The sequence below is a fragment of the Telmatherina bonti genome (genome assembly GCF_933228915.1).
Source record: "Telmatherina bonti genome assembly, chromosome: 12".
NCBI classification, from domain to species: Eukaryota; Metazoa; Chordata; class Actinopteri; order Atheriniformes; family Telmatherinidae; genus Telmatherina; species Telmatherina bonti.
In genome coordinates, this window is record NC_136610.1 from 24,668,449 (window position 1) to 24,691,078 (window position 22,630).

The 22,630-nt window shown below is 40.6% G+C and overlaps 1 protein-coding gene across 2 annotated transcripts in view; it reads right to left on the reverse strand.

Annotated features, from left to right (window-relative positions):
* Positions 1–410: 410 nt before the first annotated feature.
* Positions 411–22,630, reverse strand: part of ahnak (AHNAK nucleoprotein) — a 33,564-nt gene continuing 11,344 nt past the window's right edge. Inside the window, exons 6-7 of one of the 2 annotated variants that reach the window (XM_079249928.1) lie at positions 6,603–22,608; positions 411–6,044 (exon numbers count right to left, since the gene is read on the reverse strand). In XM_079249928.1, the coding sequence (XP_079106054.1) occupies positions 1,357–6,044; positions 6,603–22,608 (20,694 nt within the window). In that variant the 3' untranslated portion in view covers positions 411–1,356. Of the gene's footprint in view, positions 22,609–22,630 lie in introns of both variants that reach the window. The other variant, XM_079249927.1, reaches the window with a different exon arrangement.

The window sequence follows — 22,630 nt, forward strand, 5'->3', positions numbered from 1 at the left end:
AATAAAGGCCCATGTGTCACTGTTAATGGTAAACATGTGATAAGTGTCAAATATATAAATTAAAAATTTATATGGATGAAAATGCAGCCACGGCCTCACAGCTAATAAGTTGCTGATTTGAGGCTCGTCGTGAGAGATGTTCAAACGGGGTCCTGTCTTGTGGAATTTGTATGTTCTCCCTTTGAATGTGTGGGCTCTCTCTGGTCACCCTGGTCTCTTCCCACCATCTAAAAACATGTAGGTAAACTGGTTACTCTGAATTGTAAATAGGTTAGGGGTTGAGTGTCTGTGTTGTTTGTGATAATGATGATAGAAAATGGATGAAAATGCCTAATAACACACTTTGTACACACCTTTTCTTATAATAAAACGCGAACATCACATAAGACAAATGAGTCCAAAAATAAATTTTATTCTATAAATCTGTTTATTAAGTTTGTTTGACAGAATGCACACAGATGAACAGAGCCTGACAATAAATCTCTCCATCATATCTGATCAATTCTATGTATCTTTCCATCATCCAAGAACTTAAATGCAAATAAATGACCTAAAAAAACTGACAGTTTATTTGTGGCACATCTTTATGTAAGCATTTTGTGTATACAGAGAGAGTGACAAATTGAAACAAAATACAGAAGATCAGTAAAATGAAAATGACAGAATAAGAAACCTGTTTGAAATAATCAAAACTAACTTATATTTGTTGTAAATGACATTGAATTTAACCAAAATACATTTTTTAAATGAGGAAAAAAAAACACTTGCAGCACTTCAGAGAATTTGAAAAAAAGTAAGTCTTTGCAATTCTGCTATATACATCATCACTCTTGTGAAAATATGCTTCTACAAAGATTATATATTAAAGCTTGAAAATAAGACAATTTTATCGATAAAATTGAACTGTTTAAATGTGTTTGGAGTTATAAAGCACATCATCACTCAAATATAGATCAAAATAACTAATGTGTTTGTTTTCTGCAAGAGACCCCGAAGTAGAAATATACCACACCCATTCATTTGAACATTCATTTAATTCAATAAATCCTGACACAGTGAAAAACTCTGTAACAGCTATTGTTGATAAATTTGTGAGATGGCATATGTTCAATAAATCTGTACTATGTACAAAACAATATTTATTATTACAATACAAATGAATCTTATTTACAGTTTTAACTAATTTTAAACAATCTCATGCACTCAGATCTATTTTATTTTAAACTGAGTTTCCATTAACCAAGCTGAGAGAACCATGCATGTACCCATTAGTTCTTGAAAAATCAAGGTTTGAAAGTTTACTTTATTGTATTTGCAGGATATATTTGTATGTACATGAGATTCAGTTTGCCTCAATCACTTCTTAGGTGAAACTGAAAGCTCAATTTTTGGGAACCTGAAACCACCTCTTGAACCACTTTCACTACTCGAGGATGAAGATAATCTTGATTTTTTAGAAGGTAAAGAAACACTCCCTTCCGTAACTGATTCACTGTCATTTCCAAGAGTCACTTCATATGAGCCCTTTGACTTTGAACCAAAACCTCCAAATGTGCCAAACTTCAACTTTCCTTTCTTTTCTTTGGCCTTACTTTTCCCGAGATCCAACGAAATGTCACCCCCCTCAGCTTGTAAGTGAGCAGAAGGAGAGCTGACTGCAAGGGAACCCTCATCACTCAGAGATGAAGACCGGTGTCTGGATTTTTTAAACAGATCCAATGAGGCTGACTTGCCTTTAGTTGATACACTGAGTCCAGAATTACCTTCTAGATCTAATTTTCCTCCCATAAGTTCACCAGAACGTATACTAAGTTCTTCAGTGCCCTTACTCCCTTTTCCACTTGCACTCAGTTCTGCATCTCGATCATGAAGATCACTTGTACTACTGCCCTTTGCTTTTGATTTACCAAACAATTTTGGCATCTTTACCTTAACTTTGCTTTCATGATGTCTCAGTTCTGGACTGGGCAACTCAACATTTTGTGAACTAACTTGAGAACTGACTGATGGTGACTGAATGTTTACATCTCCACTTGCTGTTAGTTTTGTTTTGGCTTTTCCACTACTTTCTTGGTCTTTGACATCAGGCAATAAAATTCCAAACTTTGGAACTTTGATTTTAGGAAAGGTTATCGCACCCTCTGGATACTGAAAACTGCCAGATGCACTTCCAGAATTGCTTGCAATAACTTCTGGACCCTTTTTTGCACCAGCCAATTTTGGACTTGAAGATTTGACGTTCATATCTGGCCCTTCTAAATGAACATGCTTAACACCACCAGTGCCAGATCCATCAATAGCAGTGTTCAAGCTAGCAGATGGCAAATCTAAATCAGAGGATTTCAATTCCTCAGATAAAGATGCATCACTTTTCACTTTTGGTGATTTGACATCCAACTCCACATCAGGAAAGTGTAGCTTTCCAAAAAGATGCTTCTTTACTTTTGTTCTTTTGGCACTGATGTTAGGATCACCCATATCTACCTCTGGTGTTTCAATGTCAACTTCTGGTTTCTTGGCCTTTCCTTTCACTTTAGGAAGTTTAAATTTTCCCTTTTTACCCTTTACATTAATATCTATGTCAGGGGCATCAAGACTGACTTCAGTATCAGGAAAGCTAACTTCTGTTTTGGAACCTTTTGCACCAATACCAGTTACAGGTGTCTTAACAGTGGGCCCTTCAAATTCAGGAGATTTTGACGAAAACTTTGGTCCTTTGAACTTGGGAAATGTAATACCTGTCTTTTCAGAGTCAGGGTTGACACTAGCATTAAAACCTCCCAAGTCTATGTCAATATTTGGGCTTTTGACATCAATGTCAGGAACTTTTATATCGCCCTTAAGGTTTGATACTGAAACGTCTCCAGCTCCTTTTAGGGTGATGTCCACATCTGGGGCTTCCACTTTTGGTCCCTTAAGGTTCAGTGATGGCATCTTTATTTTGGGCATTTCAAATCCACCCTTGGGTCCTTCAATGTCAACTTCTGGACCCTTAATGTCAATGTCTGGTGTTTTTATGTCTCCTTTAATCTTTGGTGCTGAGAGATCTGCATCACCTTTGAGTTTGGGACCTTTCAAATTAAAATCCACATCTGGCATGGACAATTTGGGTCCTGAAATTGTTGGCATGTTGAATTTGGGTCCTTTTAATTTTGCACCCGGGCCCTCAAGGTCCACTTCTGGTCCTTTAACATCAACATCAGGTGCTTTAATATCAATGTTTCCTTTTGGTAGGTTGACATCAACTTCGGGACCTTCCAGTTTGGGACCTTTCACTCCAAATGATGGCATTTTGAACTTTGGCATTTTGAATCCTCCTTTGTGACCATCAATATCAAGATCTGGACCTTCAAGGTTCAACTCAGGACCTTCAATATTTCCTTCAATCTTTGGAGCTTTCATATCAACATCCCCTCCAAGTTTTGGTCCTTTTAGGTTGATGTCAACATCTGGGGCTTCCACTTTTGGTCCCTTAATGTTCAGTGACGGCATCTTTATTTTGGGCATTTCAAATCCACCTTTGGGTCCTTCAATGTCAACTTCTGGACCCTTAATGTCAATGTCTGGTGTTTTTATGTCTCCTTTAATGTTTGGAGCTGACAGATCTGCATCACCTTTGAGTTTGGGACCTTTCAAGTTGAAATCCACATCTGGCATGGACAGTTTGGGTCCTGAAATTGTTGGCATGTTGAATTTGGGTCCTTTTAATTTAGCATTAGGACCCTCAATGTCCACTTCTGGTCTTTTAATGTCAACATCAGGTGCTTTAATATCAATTTTTCCTTTTGGTATGTTGACATCAACTTCGGGACCTTCAAGATTGGGACCTTTCACTCCAAATGATGGCATTTTGAACTTTGGCATTTTGAATCCTCCTTTGTGACCATCAATATCAAGATCTGGACCTTCAAGGTTCAACTCAGGACCTTCAATATTTCCTTCAATCTTTGGAGCTTTCATATCAACATCCCCTCCAAGTTTTGGTCCTTTTAGGTTGATGTCAACATCTGGGGCTTCCACTTTTGGTCCCTTAATGTTCAGTGACGGCATCTTTATTTTGGGCATTTCAAATCCACCTTTGGGTCCTTCAATGTCAACTTCTGGACCCTTAATGTCAATGTCTGGTGTTTTTATGTCTCCTTTAATCTTTGGAGCTGACAGATCTGCATCACCTTTGAGTTTGGGACCTTTCAAGTTGAAATCCACATCTGGCATGGACAGTTTGGGTCCTGAAATTGTTGGCATGTTGAATTTGGGTCCTTTTAATTTAGCATTAGGACCCTCAATGTCCACTTCTGGTCCTTTAATGTCAACATCAGGTGCTTTAATATCAATTTTTCCTTTTGGTATGTTGACATCAACTTCGGGACCTTCAAGATTGGGACCTTTCACTCCAAATGATGGCATTTTGAACTTTGGCATTTTGAATCCTCCTTTGTGACCATCAATATCCATATCTGGACCTTCAAGGTTCAACTCAGGACCTTCAATACTTCCTTCAATCTTTGGAGCTTTCATATCAACATCCCCTCCAAGTTTTGGTCCTTTTAGGTTGATGTCAACATCTGGGGCTTCCACTTTTGGTCCCTTAATGTTCAGTGACGGCATCTTTATTTTGGGCATTTCAAATCCACCTTTGGGTCCTTCAATGTCAACTTCTGGACCCTTAATGTCAATGTCTGGTGTTTTTATGTCTCCTTTAATCTTTGGAGCTGACAGATCTGCATCACCTTTGAGTTTGGGACCTTTCAAGTTGAAATCCACATCTGGCATGGACAATTTGGGTCCTGAAATTGTTGGCATGTTGAATTTGGGTCCTTTTAATTTTGCATTTGGACCCTCAATGTCCACTTCTGGTCCTTTAATGTCAACATCAGGTGCTTTAATATTAATGTTTCCTTTTGGTATGTTGACATCAACTTCGGGACCTTCAAGATTGGGACCTTTCACTCCAAATGATGGCATTTTGAACTTTGGCATTTTGAATCCTCCTTTGTGACCATCAATATCCATATCTGGACCTTCAAGGTTCAACTCAGGACCTTCAATACTTCCTTCAATCTTTGGAGCTTTGATATCAACATCCCCTCCAAGTTTTGGTCCTTTTAGGTTGATGTCAACATCTGGGGCTTCCACTTTTGGTCCCTTAATGTTCAGTGACGGCATCTTTATTTTGGGCATTTCAAATCCACCTTTGGGTCCTTCAATGTCAACTTCTGGACCCTTAATGTCAATGTCTGGTGTTTTTATGTCTCCTTTAATCTTTGGAGCTGACAGATCTGCATCACCTTTGAGTTTGGGACCTTTCAAGTTGAAATCCACATCTGGCATGGACAGTTTGGGTCCTGAAATTGTTGGCATGTTGAATTTGGGTCCTTTTAATTTTGCATTTGGACCCTCAATGTCCACTTCTGGTCCTTTAATGTCAACATCAGGTGCTTTAATATCAATTTTTCCTTTTGGTATGTTGACATCAACTTCGGGACCTTCAAGATTGGGACCTTTCACTCCAAATGATGGCATTTTGAACTTTGGCATTTTGAATCCTCCTTTGTGACCATCAATATCCATATCTGGACCTTCAAGGTTCAACTCAGGACCTTCAATATTTCCTTCAATCTTTGGAGCTTTCATATCAACATCCCTTCCAAGTTTTGGTCCTTTTAGGTTGATGTCAACATCTGGGGCTTCCACTTTTGGTCCCTTAATGTTCAGTGACGGCATCTTTATTTTGGGCATTTCAAATCCACCCTTGGGTCCTTCAATGTCAACTTCTGGACCCTTAATGTCAATGTCTGGTGTTTTTATGTCTCCTTTAATCTTTGGAGCTGACAGATCTGCATCACCTTTGAGTTTGGGACCTTTCAAGTTGAAATCCACATCTGGCATGGACAATTTGGGTCCTGAAATTGTTGGCATGTTGAATTTGGGTCCTTTTAATTTTGCATTTGGACCCTCAATGTCCACTTCTGGTCCTTTAACATCAACATCAGGTGCTTTAATATTAATGTTTCCTTTTGGTAGGTTGACATCAACTTCGGGACCTTCCAGTTTGGGACCTTTCACTCCAAATGATGGCATTTTGAACTTTGGCATTTTGAATCCTCCTTTGTGACCATCAATATCAAGATCTGGACCTTCAAGGTTCAACTCAGGACCTTCAATACTTCCTTCAATCTTTGGAGCTTTCATATCAACATCCCCTCCAAGTTTTGGTCCTTTTAGGTTGATGTCAACATCTGGGGCTTCCACTTTTGGTCCCTTAATGTTCAGTGACGGCATCTTTATTTTGGGCATTTCAAATCCACCTTTGGGTCCTTCAATGTCAACTTCTGGACCCTTAATGTCAATGTCTGGTGTTTTTATGTCTCCTTTAATCTTTGGAGCTGACAGATCTGCATCACCTTTGAGTTTGGGACCTTTCAAGTTGAAATCCACATCTGGCATGGACAGTTTGGGTCCTGAAATTGTTGGCATGTTGAATTTGGGTCCTTTTAATTTTGCATTTGGACCCTCAATGTCCACTTCTGGTCCTTTAATGTCAACATCAGGTGCTTTAATATCAATATTTCCTTTTGGTATGTTGACATCAACTTCTGGACCTTCAAGATTGGGACCTTTCACTCCAAATGATGGCATTTTGAACTTTGGCATTTTGAATCCTCCTTTGTGACCATCAATATCCATATCTGGACCTTCAAGGTTCAACTCAGGACCTTCAATATTTCCTTCAATCTTTGGAGCTTTCATATCAACATCCCTTCCAAGTTTTGGTCCTTTTAGGTTGATGTCAACATCTGGGGCTTCCACTTTTGGTCCCTTAATGTTCAGTGACGGCATCTTTATTTTGGGCATTTCAAATCCACCCTTGGGTCCTTCAATGTCAACTTCTGGACCCTTAATGTCAATGTCTGGTGTTTTTATGTCTCCTTTAATCTTTGGAGCTGACAGATCTGCATCACCTTTGAGTTTGGGACCTTTCAAGTTGAAATCCACATCTGGCATGGACAATTTGGGTCCTGAAATTGTTGGCATGTTGAATTTGGGTCCTTTTAATTTAGCATTTGGACCCTCAATGTCCACTTCTGGTCCTTTAATGTCAACATCAGGTGCTTTAATATCAATTTTTCCTTTTGGTATGTTGACATCAACTTCGGGACCTTCAAGATTGGGACCTTTCACTCCAAATGATGGCATTTTGAACTTTGGCATTTTGAATCCTCCTTTGTGACCATCAATATCAAGATCTGGACCTTCAAGGTTCAAATCAGGACCTTCAATACTTCCTTCAATCTTTGGAGCTTTGATATCAACATCCCCTCCAAGTTTTGGTCCTTTTAGGTTGATGTCAACATCTGGGGCTTCCACTTTTGGTCCCTTAATGTTCAGTGACGGCATCTTTATTTTGGGCATTTCAAATCCACCTTTGGGTCCTTCAATGTCAACTTCTGGACCCTTAATGTCAATGTCTGGTGTTTTTATGTCTCCTTTAATCTTTGGAGCTGACAGATCTGCATCACCTTTGAGTTTGGGACCTTTCAAGTTGAAATCCACATCTGGCATGGACAATTTGGGTCCTGAAATTGCTGGCATGTTGAATTTGGGTCCTTTTAATTTTGCATTTGGACCCTCAATGTCCACTTCTGGTCCTTTAATGTCAACATCAGGTGCTTTAATATCAATTTTTCCTTTTGGTATGTTGACATCAACTTCGGGACCTTCAAGATTGGGACCTTTCACTCCAAATGATGGCATTTTGAACTTTGGCATTTTGAATCCTCCTTTGTGACCATCAATATCAAGATCTGGACCTTCAAGGTTCAACTCAGGACCTTCAATACTTCCTTCAATCTTTGGAGCTTTCATATCAACATCCCCTCCAAGTTTTGGTCCTTTTAGGTTTATGGCCATATCTGGGGCCTCCACTTTTGGTCCCTTAATGTTCAGTGAAGGCATCTTTATTTTGGGCATTTCAAATCCACCCTTGGGTCCTTCAATGTCAACTTCTGGACCCTTAATTTCAATGTCTGGTGTTTTTATGTCTCCTTTCATCTTTGGAGCTGACAGATCTGCATCACCTTTGAGTTTGGGACCTTTCAAGTTGAAATCCACATCTGGCATGGACAATTTGGGTCCTGAAATTGTTGGCATGTTGAATTTGGGTCCTTTTAATTTTGCATTTGGACCCTCAATGTCCACTTCTGGTCCTTTAATATCAGCATCAGGTGCTTTGATGTCAATGTTTCCTTGTGGTAGGTCTATGTCAACTTCAGGACTTTCCATTTTGGGACCTTTCACTCCAAATGATGGCATTTTGAACTTTGGCATTTTGAATCCTCCTTTGTGACCTTTAATCTTTGGTGCTGACACACCTGCATCACCTTTGAGTTTGGGACCTTTCAAGTTCAAATCCACATCTGGCATGGACAATTTGGGTCCTGAAATTGTTGGCATGTGGAATTTGGGTCCTTTTACATTTGCATTTGGACCCTCAATATTGAACTCTGGTCCTTTAATGTCAGCATCAGCAGCTTTGATGTCAATGTTTCCTTTTGGAAGGTTGACATCAACTTCTGGACCTTCCAGTTTGGGACCTTTCACTCCAAATGATGGCATTTTGAACTTTGGCATTTTGAATCCTCCTTTGTGACCATCAATATCAAGATCTGGACCTTCAAGGTTCAACTCAGGACCTTCAATATTTCCATCAATCTTTGGAGTTTTCATATCAACATCCCCTTCAAGTTTTGGTCCTTTTAGGTTTATGGCCATATCTGGGGCCTCCACTTTTGGTCCCTTAATGTTCAGTGAAGGCATCTTTATTTTGGGCATTTCAAATCCACCCTTGGGTCCTTCAATGTCAACTTCTGGACCCTTAATGTCAATGTCTGGTGTTTTTATGTCTCCTTTAATCTTTGGAGCTGACAGATCTGCATCACCTTTGAGTTTGGGACCTTTCAAGTTGAAATCCACATCTGGCATGGACAATTTGGGTCCTGAAATTGTTGGCATGTTGAATTTGGGTCCTTTTAATTTTGCATTTGGACCCTCAATGTCCACTTCTGGCCCTTCAATGTCAACATCAGGTGCTTTGATATCAATGTTTCCTTTTGGTAGGTTGACATCAACTTCGGGACCTTCAAGTTTGGGACCTTTCACTCCGAATGATGGCATTTTGAACTTTGGCATTCTGAATCCTCCTTTGTGACCATCAATATCAAGATCTGGACCTTCAAGGTTCAACTCAGGACCTTCAATATTTCCTTCAATCTTTGGAGCTTTCATATCAACATCCCCTCCAAGTTTTGGTCCTTTTAGGTTGATGTCAACATCTGGGGCTTCCAGTTTTGGTCCCTTAATGTTCAGTGATGGCATCTTTATTTTGGGCATTTCAAATCCACCCTTGTGTCCTTCAATGTCAACTTCTGGACCCTTAATGTCAATCTCTGGTGTTTTTATGTCTCCTTTAATCTTTGGAGCTGACAGATCTGCATCACCTTTGAGTTTGGGACCTTTCAAGTTGAAATCCACATCTGGCATGGACAATTTGGGTCCTGAAATTGTTGGCATGTTGAATTTGGGTCCTTTTAATTTTGCATTTGGACCCTCAATGTCCACTTCTGGCCCTTCAATGTCAACATCAGGTGCTTTGATATCAATATTTCCTTTTGGTAGGTTGACATCAACTTCAGGACCTCCCATTTTGGGACTTTTCACTCCAAATGATGGCATTTTGAACTTTGGCATTTTGAATCCTCCTTTGTGACCTTCAATATCAACATCTGGACCTTCAATATCCACCTCAGGACCTTCAATACTTCCTTCAATCTTTGGAGCTTTCATATCAACATCCCCTCCAACTTTTGGTCCTTTTAGGTTGATGTCCACATCTGGAGTTTCAAATTTTGGTCCCTTAAAGTTCAGTGATGGCATCTTTATTTTGGGCATTTCAAATCCACCCTTGGGTCCTTCAATGTCAACTTCTGGACCCTTAATGTCAATGTCTGGTGTTTTTATGTCTCCTTTAATCTTTGGAGCTGACAGATCTGCATCACCTTTGAGTTTGGGACCTTTCAAGTTGAAATCCACATCTGGCATGGACAGTTTGGGTCCTGAAATTGTTGGCATGTTGAATTTGGGTCCTTTTAATTTAGCATCTGGACCCTCAATGTCCACTTCTGGTGCTTTAATGTCAACATCAGGTGCTTTGATATCAATGTTTCCTTTTGGTATGTTGACATCAACTTCGGGACCTTCCAGTTTGGGACCTTTCACTCCAAATGATGGCATTTTAAACTTTGGCATTTTGAATCCTCCTTTGTGACCATCAATATCCATATCTGGGCCTTCAAGGTTCAACTCAGGACCTTCAATACTTCCTTCAATCTTTGGAGCTTTGATATCAACATCCCCTCCAAGTTTTGGTCCTTTTAGGTTTATGTCCATATCTGGGGCCCCCACTTTTGGTCCCTTAATGTTCAGTGACGGCATCTTTATTTTGGGCATTTCAAATCCACCCTTGGGTCCTTCAATGTCAACTTCTGGACCCTTAATGTCAATGTCTGGTGTTTTTATGTCTCCTTTAATCTTTGGAGCTGACAGATCTGCATCACCTTTGAGTTTGGGACCTTTCAAGTTGAAATCCACATCTGGCATGGACAATTTGGGTCCTGAAATTGTTGGCATGTTGAATTTGGGTCCTTTTAATTTTGCATTTGGACCCTCAATGTCCACTTCTGGTCCTTTAATGTCAACATCAGGTGCTTTAATATCAATGTTTCCTTTTGGTAGGTTGACATCAACTTCGGGACCTTCAAGTTTGGGACCTTTCACTCCGAATGATGGCATTTTGAACTTTGGCATTCTGAATCCTCCTTTGTGACCATCAATATCAAGATCTGGACCTTCAAGGTTCAACTCAGGACCTTCAATATTTCCTTCAATCTTTGGAGCTTTCATATCAACATCCCCTCCAAGTTTTGGTCCTTTTAGGTTGATGTCAAAATCTGGGGCTTCCACTTTTGGTCCCTTAATGTTCAGTGACGGCATCTTTATTTTGGGCATTTCAAATCCACCCTTGGGTCCTTCAATGTCAACTTCTGGACCCTTAATGTCAATGTCTGGTGTTTTTATGTCTGCTTTAATCTTTGGAGCTGACAGATCTGCATCACCTTTGAGTTTGGGACCTTTCAAGTTGAAATCCACATCTGGCATGGACAATTTGGGTCCTGAAATTGTTGGCATGTTGAATTTGGGTCCTTTTAATTTAGCATTAGGACCCTCAATGTCCACTTCTGGTCCTTTAACATCAACATCTGGCGCTTTGATGTCAATGTTTCCTTTTGGCAGGTTGACATCAACTTCGGGACCTTCCAGTTTGGGACCTTTCACTCCAAATGAAGGCATCTTGAACTTTGGCATTTTGAATCCTCCTTTGTGACCATCAATATCAAGATCTGGGCCTTCAAGGTTCAAATCAGGACCTTCAATACTTCCTTCAATCTTTGGAGCCTTGATATCAACATCCCCTCCAAGTTTTGGTCCTTTTAGGTTTATGTCCACATCTGGGGCCTCCACTTTTGGTCCTTTAATGTTCAGTGAAGGCATCTTTATTTTGGGCATTTCAAATCCACCCTTGGGTCCTTCAATGTCAACTTCTGGACCCTTAATGTCAATGTCTGGTGTTTTTATGTCTCCTTTAATCTTTGGAGCTGACAGATCTGCATCACCTTTGAGTTTGGGACCTTTCAAGTTGAAATCCACATCTGGCATGGACAGTTTGGGTCCTGAAATTGTTGGCATGTTGAATTTGGGTCCTTTTAATTTAGCATCTGGACCCTCAATGTCCACTTCTGGCCCTTCAATGTCAACATCAGGTGCTTTGATATCAATGTTTCCTTTTGGTAAGTAGACGTCAACTTCGGGACCTTCCAGTTTGGGACCTTTCACTCCAAATGATGGCATTTTAAACTTTGGCATTTTGAATCCTCCTTTGTGACCATCAATATCCATATCTGGGCCTTCAAGGTTCAAATCAGGACCTTCAATACTTCCTTCAATCTTTGGAGCTTTGATATCAACATCCCCTCCAAGTTTTGGTCCTTTTAGGTTTATGTCCATATCTGGGGCCCCCACTTTTGGTCCCTTAATGTTCAGTGACGGCATCTTTATTTTGGGCATTTCAAATCCACCCTTGGGTCCTTCAATGTCAACTTCTGGACCCTTAATGTCAATGTCTGGTGTTTTTATGTCTCCTTTAATCTTTGGAGCTGACACATCTGCATCACCTTTGAGTTTGGGACCTTTCAAGTTGAAATCCACATCTGGCATGGACAGTTTGGGTCCTGAAATTGTTGGCATGTTGAATTTGGGTCCTTTTAATTTAGCATTAGGACCCTCAATGTCCACTTCTGGTCCTTTAATGTCAACATCAGGTGCTTTAATATCAATGTTTCCTTTTGGTAGGTTGACATCAACTTCGGGACCTTCAAGTTTGGGACCTTTCACTCCGAATGATGGCATCTTGAACTTTGGCATTCTGAATCCTCCTTTGTGACCATCAATATCAAGATCTGGACCTTCAAGGTTCAACTCAGGACCTTCAATATTTCCTTCAATCTTTGGAGCTTTCATATCAACATCCCCTCCAAGTTTTGGTCCTTTTAGGTTGATGTCAAAATCTGGGGCTTCCACTTTTGGTCCCTTAATGTTCAGTGACGGCATCTTTATTTTGGGCATTTCAAATCCACCCTTGGGTCCTTCAATGTCAACTTCTGGACCCTTAATGTCAATGTCTGGTGTTTTTATGTCTCCTTTAATCTTTGGAGCTGACAGATCTGCATCACCTTTGAGTTTGGGACCTTTCAAGTTGAAATCCACATCTGGCATGGACAATTTGGGTCCTGAAATTGTTGGCATGTTGAATTTGGGTCCTTTTAATTTAGCATTAGGACCCTCAATGTCCACTTCTGGTCCTTTAACATCAACATCTGGCGCTTTGATGGCAATGTTTCCTTTTGGCAGGTTGACATCAACTTCGGGACCTTCCAGTTTGGGACCTTTCACTCCAAATGAAGGCATCTTGAACTTTGGCATTTTGAATCCTCCTTTGTGACCATCAATGTCCATATCTGGGCCTTCAAGGTTCAAATCAGGACCTTCAATACTTCCATCAATCTTTGGAGCCTTGATATCAACATCCCCTCCAAGTTTAGGTCCTTTTAGGTTTATGTCCATATCTGGGGCCTCCACTTTTGGTCCCTTAATGTTCAGTGAAGGCATCTTTATTTTGGGCATTTCAAATCCACCCGTGGGTCCTTCAATGTCAACTTCTGGACCCTTAATGTCAATGTCTGGTGTTTTTAAGTCTCCTTTAATCTTTGGAGCTGACAGATCTGCATCACCTTTGAGTTTGGGACCTTTCAAGTTGAAATCCACATCTGGCATGGACAGTTTGGGTCCTGAAATTGTTGGCATGTTGAATTTGGGTCCTTTTAATTTAGCATCTGGACCCTCAATGTCCACTCCTGGTGCTTTAATGTCAACATCAGGTGCTTTGATATCAATGTTTCCTTTTGGAAAGGTGACGTCAACTTCGGGACCTTCCAGTTTGGGACCTTTCACTCCAAATGATGGCATTTTAAACTTTGGCATTTTGAATCCTCCTTTGTGACCATCAATATCCATATCTGGGCCTTCAAGGTTCAAATCAGGACCTTCAATACTTCCTTCAATCTTTGGAGCTTTGATATCAACATCCCCTCCAAGTTTTGGTCCTTTTAGGTTTATGTCCATATCTGGGGCCCCCACTTTTGGTCCCTTAATGTTCAGTGACGGCATCTTTATTTTGGGCATTTCAAATCCACCCTTGGGTCCTTCATTGTCAACTTCTGGACCCTTAATGTCAATGTCTGGTGTTTTTATGTCTCCTTTAATCTTTGGAGCTGACAGATCTGCATCACCTTTGAGTTTGGGACCTTTCAAGTTGAAATCCACATCTGGCATGGACAGTTTGGGTCCTGAAATTGTTGGCATGTTGAATTTGGGTCCTTTTAATTTAGCATTAGGACCCTCAATGTCCACTTCTGGTCCTTTCATGTCAACATCAGGTGCTTTAATATCAATGTTTCCTTTTGGTAGGTTGACATCAACTTCGGGACCTTCAAGTTTGGGACCTTTCACTCCAAATGATGGCATTTTAAACTTTGGCATTTTGAATCCTCCTTTGTGACCATCAATATCCATATCTGGGCCTTCAAGGTTCAAATCAGGACCTTCAATACTTCCTTCAATCTTTGGAGCCTTGATATCAACATCCCCTCCAAGTTTTGGTCCTTTTAGGTTTATGTCCATATCTGGGGCCCCCACTTTTGGTCCCTTAATGTTCAGTGACGGCATCTTTATTTTGGGCATTTCAAATCCACCCTTGGGTCCTTCAATGTCAACTTCTGGACCCTTAATGTCAATGTCTGGTGTTTTTATGTCTCCTTTAATCTTTGGAGCTGACAGATCTGCATCACCTTTGAGTTTGGGACCTTTCAAGTTGAAATCCACATCTGGCATGGACAATTTGGGTCCTGAAATTGTTGGCATGTTGAATTTGGGTCCTTTTAATTTTGCATTTGGACCCTCAATGTCCACTTCTGGTCCTTTAATGTCAACATCAGGTGCTTTAATATCAATGTTGCCTTTTGGTAGGTTGACATCAACTTCAGGACCTTCCAGTTTGGGACCTTTCACTCCAAATGATGGCATTTTGAACTTTGGCATTTTGAATCCTCCTTTGTGACCATCAATATCCATATCTGGACCTTCAAGGTACAACTCAGGACCTTCAATACTTCCTTCAATCTTTGGAGCTTTCATATCAACATTCCCTCCAAGTTTTGGTCCTTTTAGGTTGATGTCAACATCTGGGGCTTCCACTTTTGGTCCCTTAATGTTCAGTGACGGCATCTTTATTTTGGGCATTTCAAATCCACCTTTGGGTCCTTCAATGTCAACTTCTGGACCCTTAATGTCAATGTCTGGTGTTTTTATGTCTCCTTTAATCTTTGGAGCTGACAGATCTGCATCACCTTTGAGTTTGGGACCTTTCAAGTTGAAATCCACATCTGGCATGGACAGTTTGGGTCCTGAAATTGTTGGAATGTTGAATTTGGGTCCTTTTAATTTTGCATTAGGACCCTCAATGTCCACTTCTGGTCCTTTAATGTCAACATCAGGTGCTTTAATATCAATTTTTCCTTTTGGTAGGTTGACATCAACTTCGGGACCTTCAAGTTTGGGACCTTTCACTCCAAATGATGGCATTTTGAACTTTGGCATTTTGAATCCTCCTTTGTGACCATCAATGTCCATATCTGGACCTTCAAGGTTCAACTCAGGACCTTCAATATTTCCTTCAATCTTTGGAGCTTTCATATCAACATCCCCTCCAAGTTTTGGTCCTTTTAGGTTTATGTCCATATCTGGGGCCCCCACTTTTGGTCCCTTAATGTTCAGTGACGGCATCTTTATTTTGGGCATTTCAAATCCACCCTTGGGTCCTTCAATGTCAACTTCTGGACCCTTAATGTCAATGTCTGGTGTTTTTATGTCTCCTTTAATCTTTGGAGCTGACAGATCTGCATCACCTTTGAGTTTGGGACCTTTCAAGTTGAAATCCACATCTGGCATGGACAATTTGGGTCCTGAAATTGTTGGCATGTTGAATTTGGGTCCTTTTAATTTTGCATTTGGACCCTCAATGTCCACTTCTGGTCCTTTAACATCAACATCTGGCGCTTTGATGTCAATGTTTCCTTTTGGTAGGTTGACATCAACTTCAGGACCTTCCAGTTTGGGACCTTTCACTCCAAATGATGGCATCTTGAACTTTGGCATTTTGAATCCTCCTTTGTGACCATCAATATCCATATCTGGGCCTTCAAGGTTCAACTCAGGACCTTCAATACTTCCTTCAATCTTTGGAGCCTTGATATCAACATCCCCTCCAAGTTTTGGTCCTTTTAGGTTTATGTCCATATCTTGGGCCTCCACTTTTGGTCCCTTAATGTTCAGTGAAGGCATCTTTATTTTGGGCATTTCAAATCCACCCTTGGGTCCTTCAATGTCAACTTCTGGACCCTTAATGTCAATGTCTGGTGTTTTTATGTCTCCTTTAATCTTTGGAGCTGACAGATCTGCATCACCTTTGAGTTTGGGACCTTTCAAGTTGAAATCCACATCTGGCATGGACAATTTGGGTCCTGAAATTGTTGGCATGTTGAATTTGGGTCCTTTTAATTTTGCATTTGGACCCTTAATGTCCACTTCTGGTGCTTTAATGTCAACATCAGGTGCTTTAATATCAATGTTGCCTTTAGGTAGGTTGACATCAACTTCGGGACCTTCCAGTTTGGGACCTTTCACTCCAAATGATGGCATTTTGAACTTTGGCATTTTGAATCCTCCTTTGTGACCATCAATATCCATATCTGGACCTTCAAGGTTCAACTCAGGACCTTCAATACTTCCTTCAATCTTTGGAGCTTTCATATCAACATCCCCTCCAAGTTTTGGTCCTTTTAGGTTGATGTCAACATCTGGGGCTTCCACTTTTGGTCCCTTAATGTTCAGTGACGGCATCTTTATTTTGGGCATTTCAAATCCACCCTTGGGTCCTTCAATGTCAACTTCTGGACCCTTAATGTCAATGTCTGGTGTTTTTATGTCTCCTTTAATCTTTGGAGCTGACAGATCTGCATCACCTTTGAGTTTGGGACCTTTCAAGTTGAAATCCACATCTGGCATGGACAATTTGGGTCCTGAAATTGTTGGCATGTTGAATTTGGGTCCTTTCAATTTAGCATTAGGACCCTCAATGTCCACTTCTGGTCCTTTAACATCAACATCTGGCGCTTTGATTTCAATGTTTCCTTTTGGTAGGTTGACATCAACTTCAGGACCTTCCAGTTTGGGACCTTTCACTCCAAATGATGGTATTTTGAACTTTGGCATTTTGAATCCTCCTTTGTGACCATCAATGTCCATATCTGGGCCTTCAAGGTTCAACTCAGGACCTTCAATACTTCCTTCAATCTTTGGAGCCTTGATATCAACATCCCCTCCAAGTTTTGGTCCTTTTAGGTTGATGTCCATATCTGGGGCTTCCACTTTGGGCCCCTTAATGTTCAATGATGGCATCTTTATTTTGGGCATTTCAAATCCACCCTTGGGTCCTTCAATGTCAACTTCTGGACCCTTAATGTCAATGTCTGGTGTTTTTATGTCCCCTTTAATCTTTGGAGCTGACAGATCTGCATCACCTTTGAGTTTAGGACCTTTTAAGTTGAAATCCACATCTGGCATGGACATTTTGGGTCCTGAAATTGTTGGCATGTTGAATTTGGGTCCTTTCAATTTTGCATTTGGACCCTCAATGTCCACTTCTAGTCCTTTAACATCAACATCTGGCGCTTTGATGTTAATGTTTCCTTTTGGTAGGTTGACATCAACTTCGGGACCTTCCAGTTTGGGACCTTTCACTCCAAATGATGGCATTTTGACCTTTGGCATTTTGAATCCTCCTTTGTGACCATCAATATCCATATCTGGGCCTTCAAGGTTCAACTCAGGACCTTCAATACTTCCTTCAATCTTTGGAGCCTTGATATCAACATCCCCTCCAAGTTTTGGTCCTTTTAGGTTGATGTCCATATCTGGGGCTTCCACTTTTGGTCCTTTAATGTTCAATGATGGCATCTTTATTTTGGGCATTTCAAATCCACCCATGGGTCCTTCAATGTCAACTTCTGGACCCTTAATGTCAATGTCTGGTGTTTTTATGTCTCCTTTAATCTTTGGAGCTGACAGATCTGCATCACCTTTGAGTTTAGGACCTTTTAAGTTGAAATCCACATCTAGCATGGACAATTTAGGTCCTGAAATTGTTGGCATGTTGAATTTGGGTCCTTTTAATTTTGCATTTGGACCCTCAATGTCCACTTCTGGTCCTTTAACATCAACATCTGGCGCTTTGATGTCAATGTTTCCTTTTGGTAGGTTGACATCAACTTCGGGACCTTCCAGTTTGGGACCTTTCACTCCAAATGATGGCATTTTGAACTTTGGCATTTTGAATCCTCCTTTGTGACCATCAATATCCATATCTGGGCCTTCAAGGTTCAACTCAGGACCTTCAATACTTCCTTCAATCTTTGGAGCTTTCATATCAACATTCCCTCCAAGTTTTGGTCCTTTTAGGTTGATGTCAACATCTGGGGCTTCCACTTTTGGCCCCTTAATGTTCAATGATGGCATCTTTATTTTTGGCATTTCGAATCCACCTTTGGGTCCTTCAATGTCAACTTCTGGACCCTTAATGTCAATGTCTGGTGTTTTTATGTCTCCTTTAATCTTTGGAGGTGACAGATCTGCATCACCTTTGAGTTTAGGACCTTTTAAGTTGAAATCCACATCTGTCATGGACAATTTGGGTCCTGAAATTGTTGGCATGTTGAATTTGGGTCCTTTTAATTTTGCATTTGGACCCTCAATGTCCACTTCTGGTCCTTTAACATCAACATCTGGCGCTTTGATTTCAATGTTTCCTTTTGGTAGGTTGACATCAACTTCGGGACCTTCCAGTTTGGGACCTTTCACTCCAAATGATGGTATTTTGAACTTTGGCATTTTGAATCCTCCTTTGTGACCATCAATATCCATATCTGGACCTTCAAGGTTCAACTCAGGACCTTCAATACTTCCTTCAATCTTTGGAGCTTTTATATCAATGTCCCCTCCAAGTTTTGATCCTTTTAGGTTGATGTCCATATCTGGGGCCTCCACTTTTGGTCCCTTGATGTTCAGTGATGGCATCTTTATTTTGGGCATTTCAAATCCACCCTTGGGTCCTTCAATGTCAACTTCTGGACCCTTAATGTCAATGTCTGGTGTTTTTATGTCTCCTTTAATCTTTGGAGCTGACAGATCTGCATCACCTTTGAGTTTAGGACCTTTTAAGTTGAAATCCACATCTGGCATGGACAATTTGGGTCCTGAAATTGTTGGCATGTTGAATTTGGGTCCTTTTAATTTTGCCTTTGGACCCTCAATGTCCACTTCTGTTCCTTTAACATCAACATCTGGCACTTTGATGTCAATGTTTCTCTTTGGTAGGTTGACATCAACTTCGGGACCTTCCAGTTTGGGACCTTTCATTCCAAATGATGGCATTTTGAACTTTGGCATTTTGTATCCTCCTTTGTGACCTTCAATATCAACATCTGGACTTTCAATATCCAACTCAGGACCTTCGATATTGCCTTCAATCTTTGGAGCTTTTATATCAATGTCCCCTCCAAGTTTTCGTCCTTTTAGGTTAATGTCCACATCTGGGGCTTCCACTTTTTGTCCCTTAATGTTCAATGAAGGCATCTTTATTTTTGGCATTTCAAATCCACCCTTGGGCCCTTCAATGTCAACTTCTGGACCCTTAATGTCAATGTCTGGTGTTTTTATGTCTCCTTTAATCTTTGGAGCTGACAGATCTGCATCTTCTTTGTCTTTGGGACCTTTCGTGTTGAAATCCACATCTGGCATGGACAATTTGGGTCCTGAAATTGTTGGCATGTTGAACTTGGGTCCTTTTATTTTTGCATTTGGACCCTCAATGTCCACTTCTGGTCCTTTCACGTCAACATCAGGTGCTTTGATATCAATGTTTCCTTTTGGTAGGTTGACATCAACTTCGGGACCTTCCAGATTGGGACCTTTCACTCCAAATGATGGCATTTTGAACTTTGGCATTTTGAATCCCCCTTTGTGACCATCAATATCAACACCTGGACCTTCAATATCCAACTCAGGACCTTCAAGTTTTCCTTGAATCCTTGGCGCTTTTATATCAACATCCCCTCCAAGTTTTGGTCCTTTTAGGTTGATGTCCACATCTGGTGCTTCCACTTTTGGTCCCTTGATGTTCAGTGATGGCATCTTTATTTTGGGTATTTCAAATCCACCCTTAGATCCTTCAATGTCAACTTCTCGACCCTTAATGTCAATGTCTGGTGTTGTTATGTCTCCTTTAATCTTTGGAGCCGACAGATCTGCATCACCTTTGAGTTTGGGACCTTTCAAGTTGAAATCCACATCTGTCATGGACAATTTGGGTCCTGAAATTGTTGGCATGTTGAATTTGGGTCCTTTTAATTTTGCATTTGGACCCTCAATGTCCACTTCTGGTCCTTTCACGTCAACATCAGGTGCTTTGATATCAATGTTTCCTTTTGGTAGGTTGACATCAACTTCGGGACCTTCCAGATTGGGACCTTTCACTCCAAATGATGGCATTTTGAACTTTGGCATTTTGAATCCCCCTTTGTGACCATCAATATCAACACCTGGACCTTCAATATCCAACTCAGGACCTTCAAGTTTTCCTTGAATCCTTGGCGCTTTTATATCAACATCCCCTCCAAGTTTTCGTTCTTTTAGGTTGATGTCCACATCTGGTGCTTCCACTTTTGGTCCCTTGATGTTCAGTGAAGGCATCTTTATTTTGGGTATTTCAAATCCACCCTTAGATCCTTCAATGTCAACTTCTCGACCCTTAATGTCAATGTCTGGTGTTTTTATGTCTCCTTTAATCTTTGGAGCCGACAGATCTGCATCACCTTTGAGTTTGGGACCTTTCAAGTTGAAATCCACATCTGTCATGGACAATTTGGGTCCTGAAATTGTTGGCATGTTGAATTTGGGTCCTTTTAATTCATCATTTTTATTCTTAATGTCAACTTCTGGTGCTTTATTGTCAACATCAGCGGTTTCCACAGTAACATGTCTTTCAGAAGGATCAACATTAAGTTCTGGACCCTTCATTCCAAATGATGGCAGCTTGAATTTAGACATTTTAAGCCCTCCTTCTTTACTCTCTATGTCAATATCTCGACCTTTAAAGTCTGCTTCAGGAACTTCCTCATTCTTTTGAATATTTGGAGCTTTTACTTCCATATTATTTTCATCTTTTGGCCCCTTAAGATTGATGTCTACATCTGAAGCTTTTAAAGTTTTACTTTTAATGTCCAGAGTTGGCATCTTTATTTTTGGCATTTCAGATCCACTCTTAGGCCCTTGAATTTCCAGATCTGGACCTTTCCTGTTTTTGTCAGATTTTTTTGTTTCCTCCTTTACTTTCGACCCTTGTTTATTTGTTTTTGTTCCTCCAACATCAGCTTCATTGTCCTTTATGTGTTCTTTCAAGTTATGATCTGACACAGATGGCAATTTGAACCCAGTTCCTTTTGTTGTCATGCTATTGCTTTCAATTGGAGATTCTGTCACTTTAATCTCAACCTGTGGAACTTTTGCATCGACTTTTAATCCTATGGACCCATAGGATGGCATCTTTATTTGAGGTGTTTTGAAAGCCCCTTCTTTTGCTTCGATATTTGCATCTGCATCTTTAATGTTTGCTTTAGATGTTGCTGTTTTTCTCTCCATTGATGTTACATTATGATTTTCATTCAGCTTAGAACTTTTCAGTTTAGACTCCATATCTCCTCCAGATTGAGATAGACCTTTAACTTCCATTTTGTATTTGCCTTCACTCTTTGGTACTTTGAGGTCACTCTCACCCTCAACACATCTAACACTGACATCTGTCAGGCAACTGACAGATGCATCATCCACAAGTTTTATCTTTGAACTGGTGAAATTTATATCCATATCTGTCACTGAAACATTGCCTGGTGATGATAACAATCCTGAGGCAACATTATCTATGGTGACTGGTGATCTCAAGTTAGTATCTACATTTGCTGACACTCCAGCAAGTCTGACATCAGTACCGCCTGATCCCTTTTTCTGTGGGTGACTGATAATAATTTTAGATACCTCTGCTTTTGACATCTCACCTAAACTGGTGTCAGAACCTCCCACTTGTGTTTTATCCATCGCAGCTGGAATCTGCATGTTTTTGCCTGGAAAAGAGACACTAACTGATGCTCCATTTTCACCAATTTCTGCACCTCCCAACCCTCCCATTGTTACATTTCTTTCATTATTTGTACTGTCTCTTAGTGTCGTATTTGTTTCAGAAACCCGAATGCTTTCCTCTCCTTGCTCTCCACTCCCTCTTGTGATCGTTGTGCCTTCATGGCCTGTTACTCCAAAGTTTATCCCTTTAAATCTGAGATCTGTATTTCTGTCTTTCACCTCTCTTATAACTGTTGTCTGAACTCCCTTGCTGCCCCAGTGTGTCTCCGTAGAACTGACTTGTGGCCCAGTGTAACTTAAATTGCCTGACTCAAAGACTCCTTCTTCTGCTCCCACTTTACCTGAAGGGCTGCCATGTAAGATTCTGATATGAGGAGAGCCTTCTCCAGAGTCATGCCGTAGTCTCTTTAAGTCTGGACTTGACATTTCAAGTTTCTCACTTATGCCACTTGGCATATCAACTGTGTAGGTTGTGATACGACGAGTGATGGTGGTAATTGTGCTACCATCACTGCTTGTGCTGCTATGTCGCTCTGTACGAACATCCACTCCCTCCGCAAGGTCTTCAGACTTCAGCCTTGGTTTAATCTTTTTTGTGTATATTCTCTTGTAGTCTTCATCATCCCCACTCTGTTGATTAAAAAGTACATTC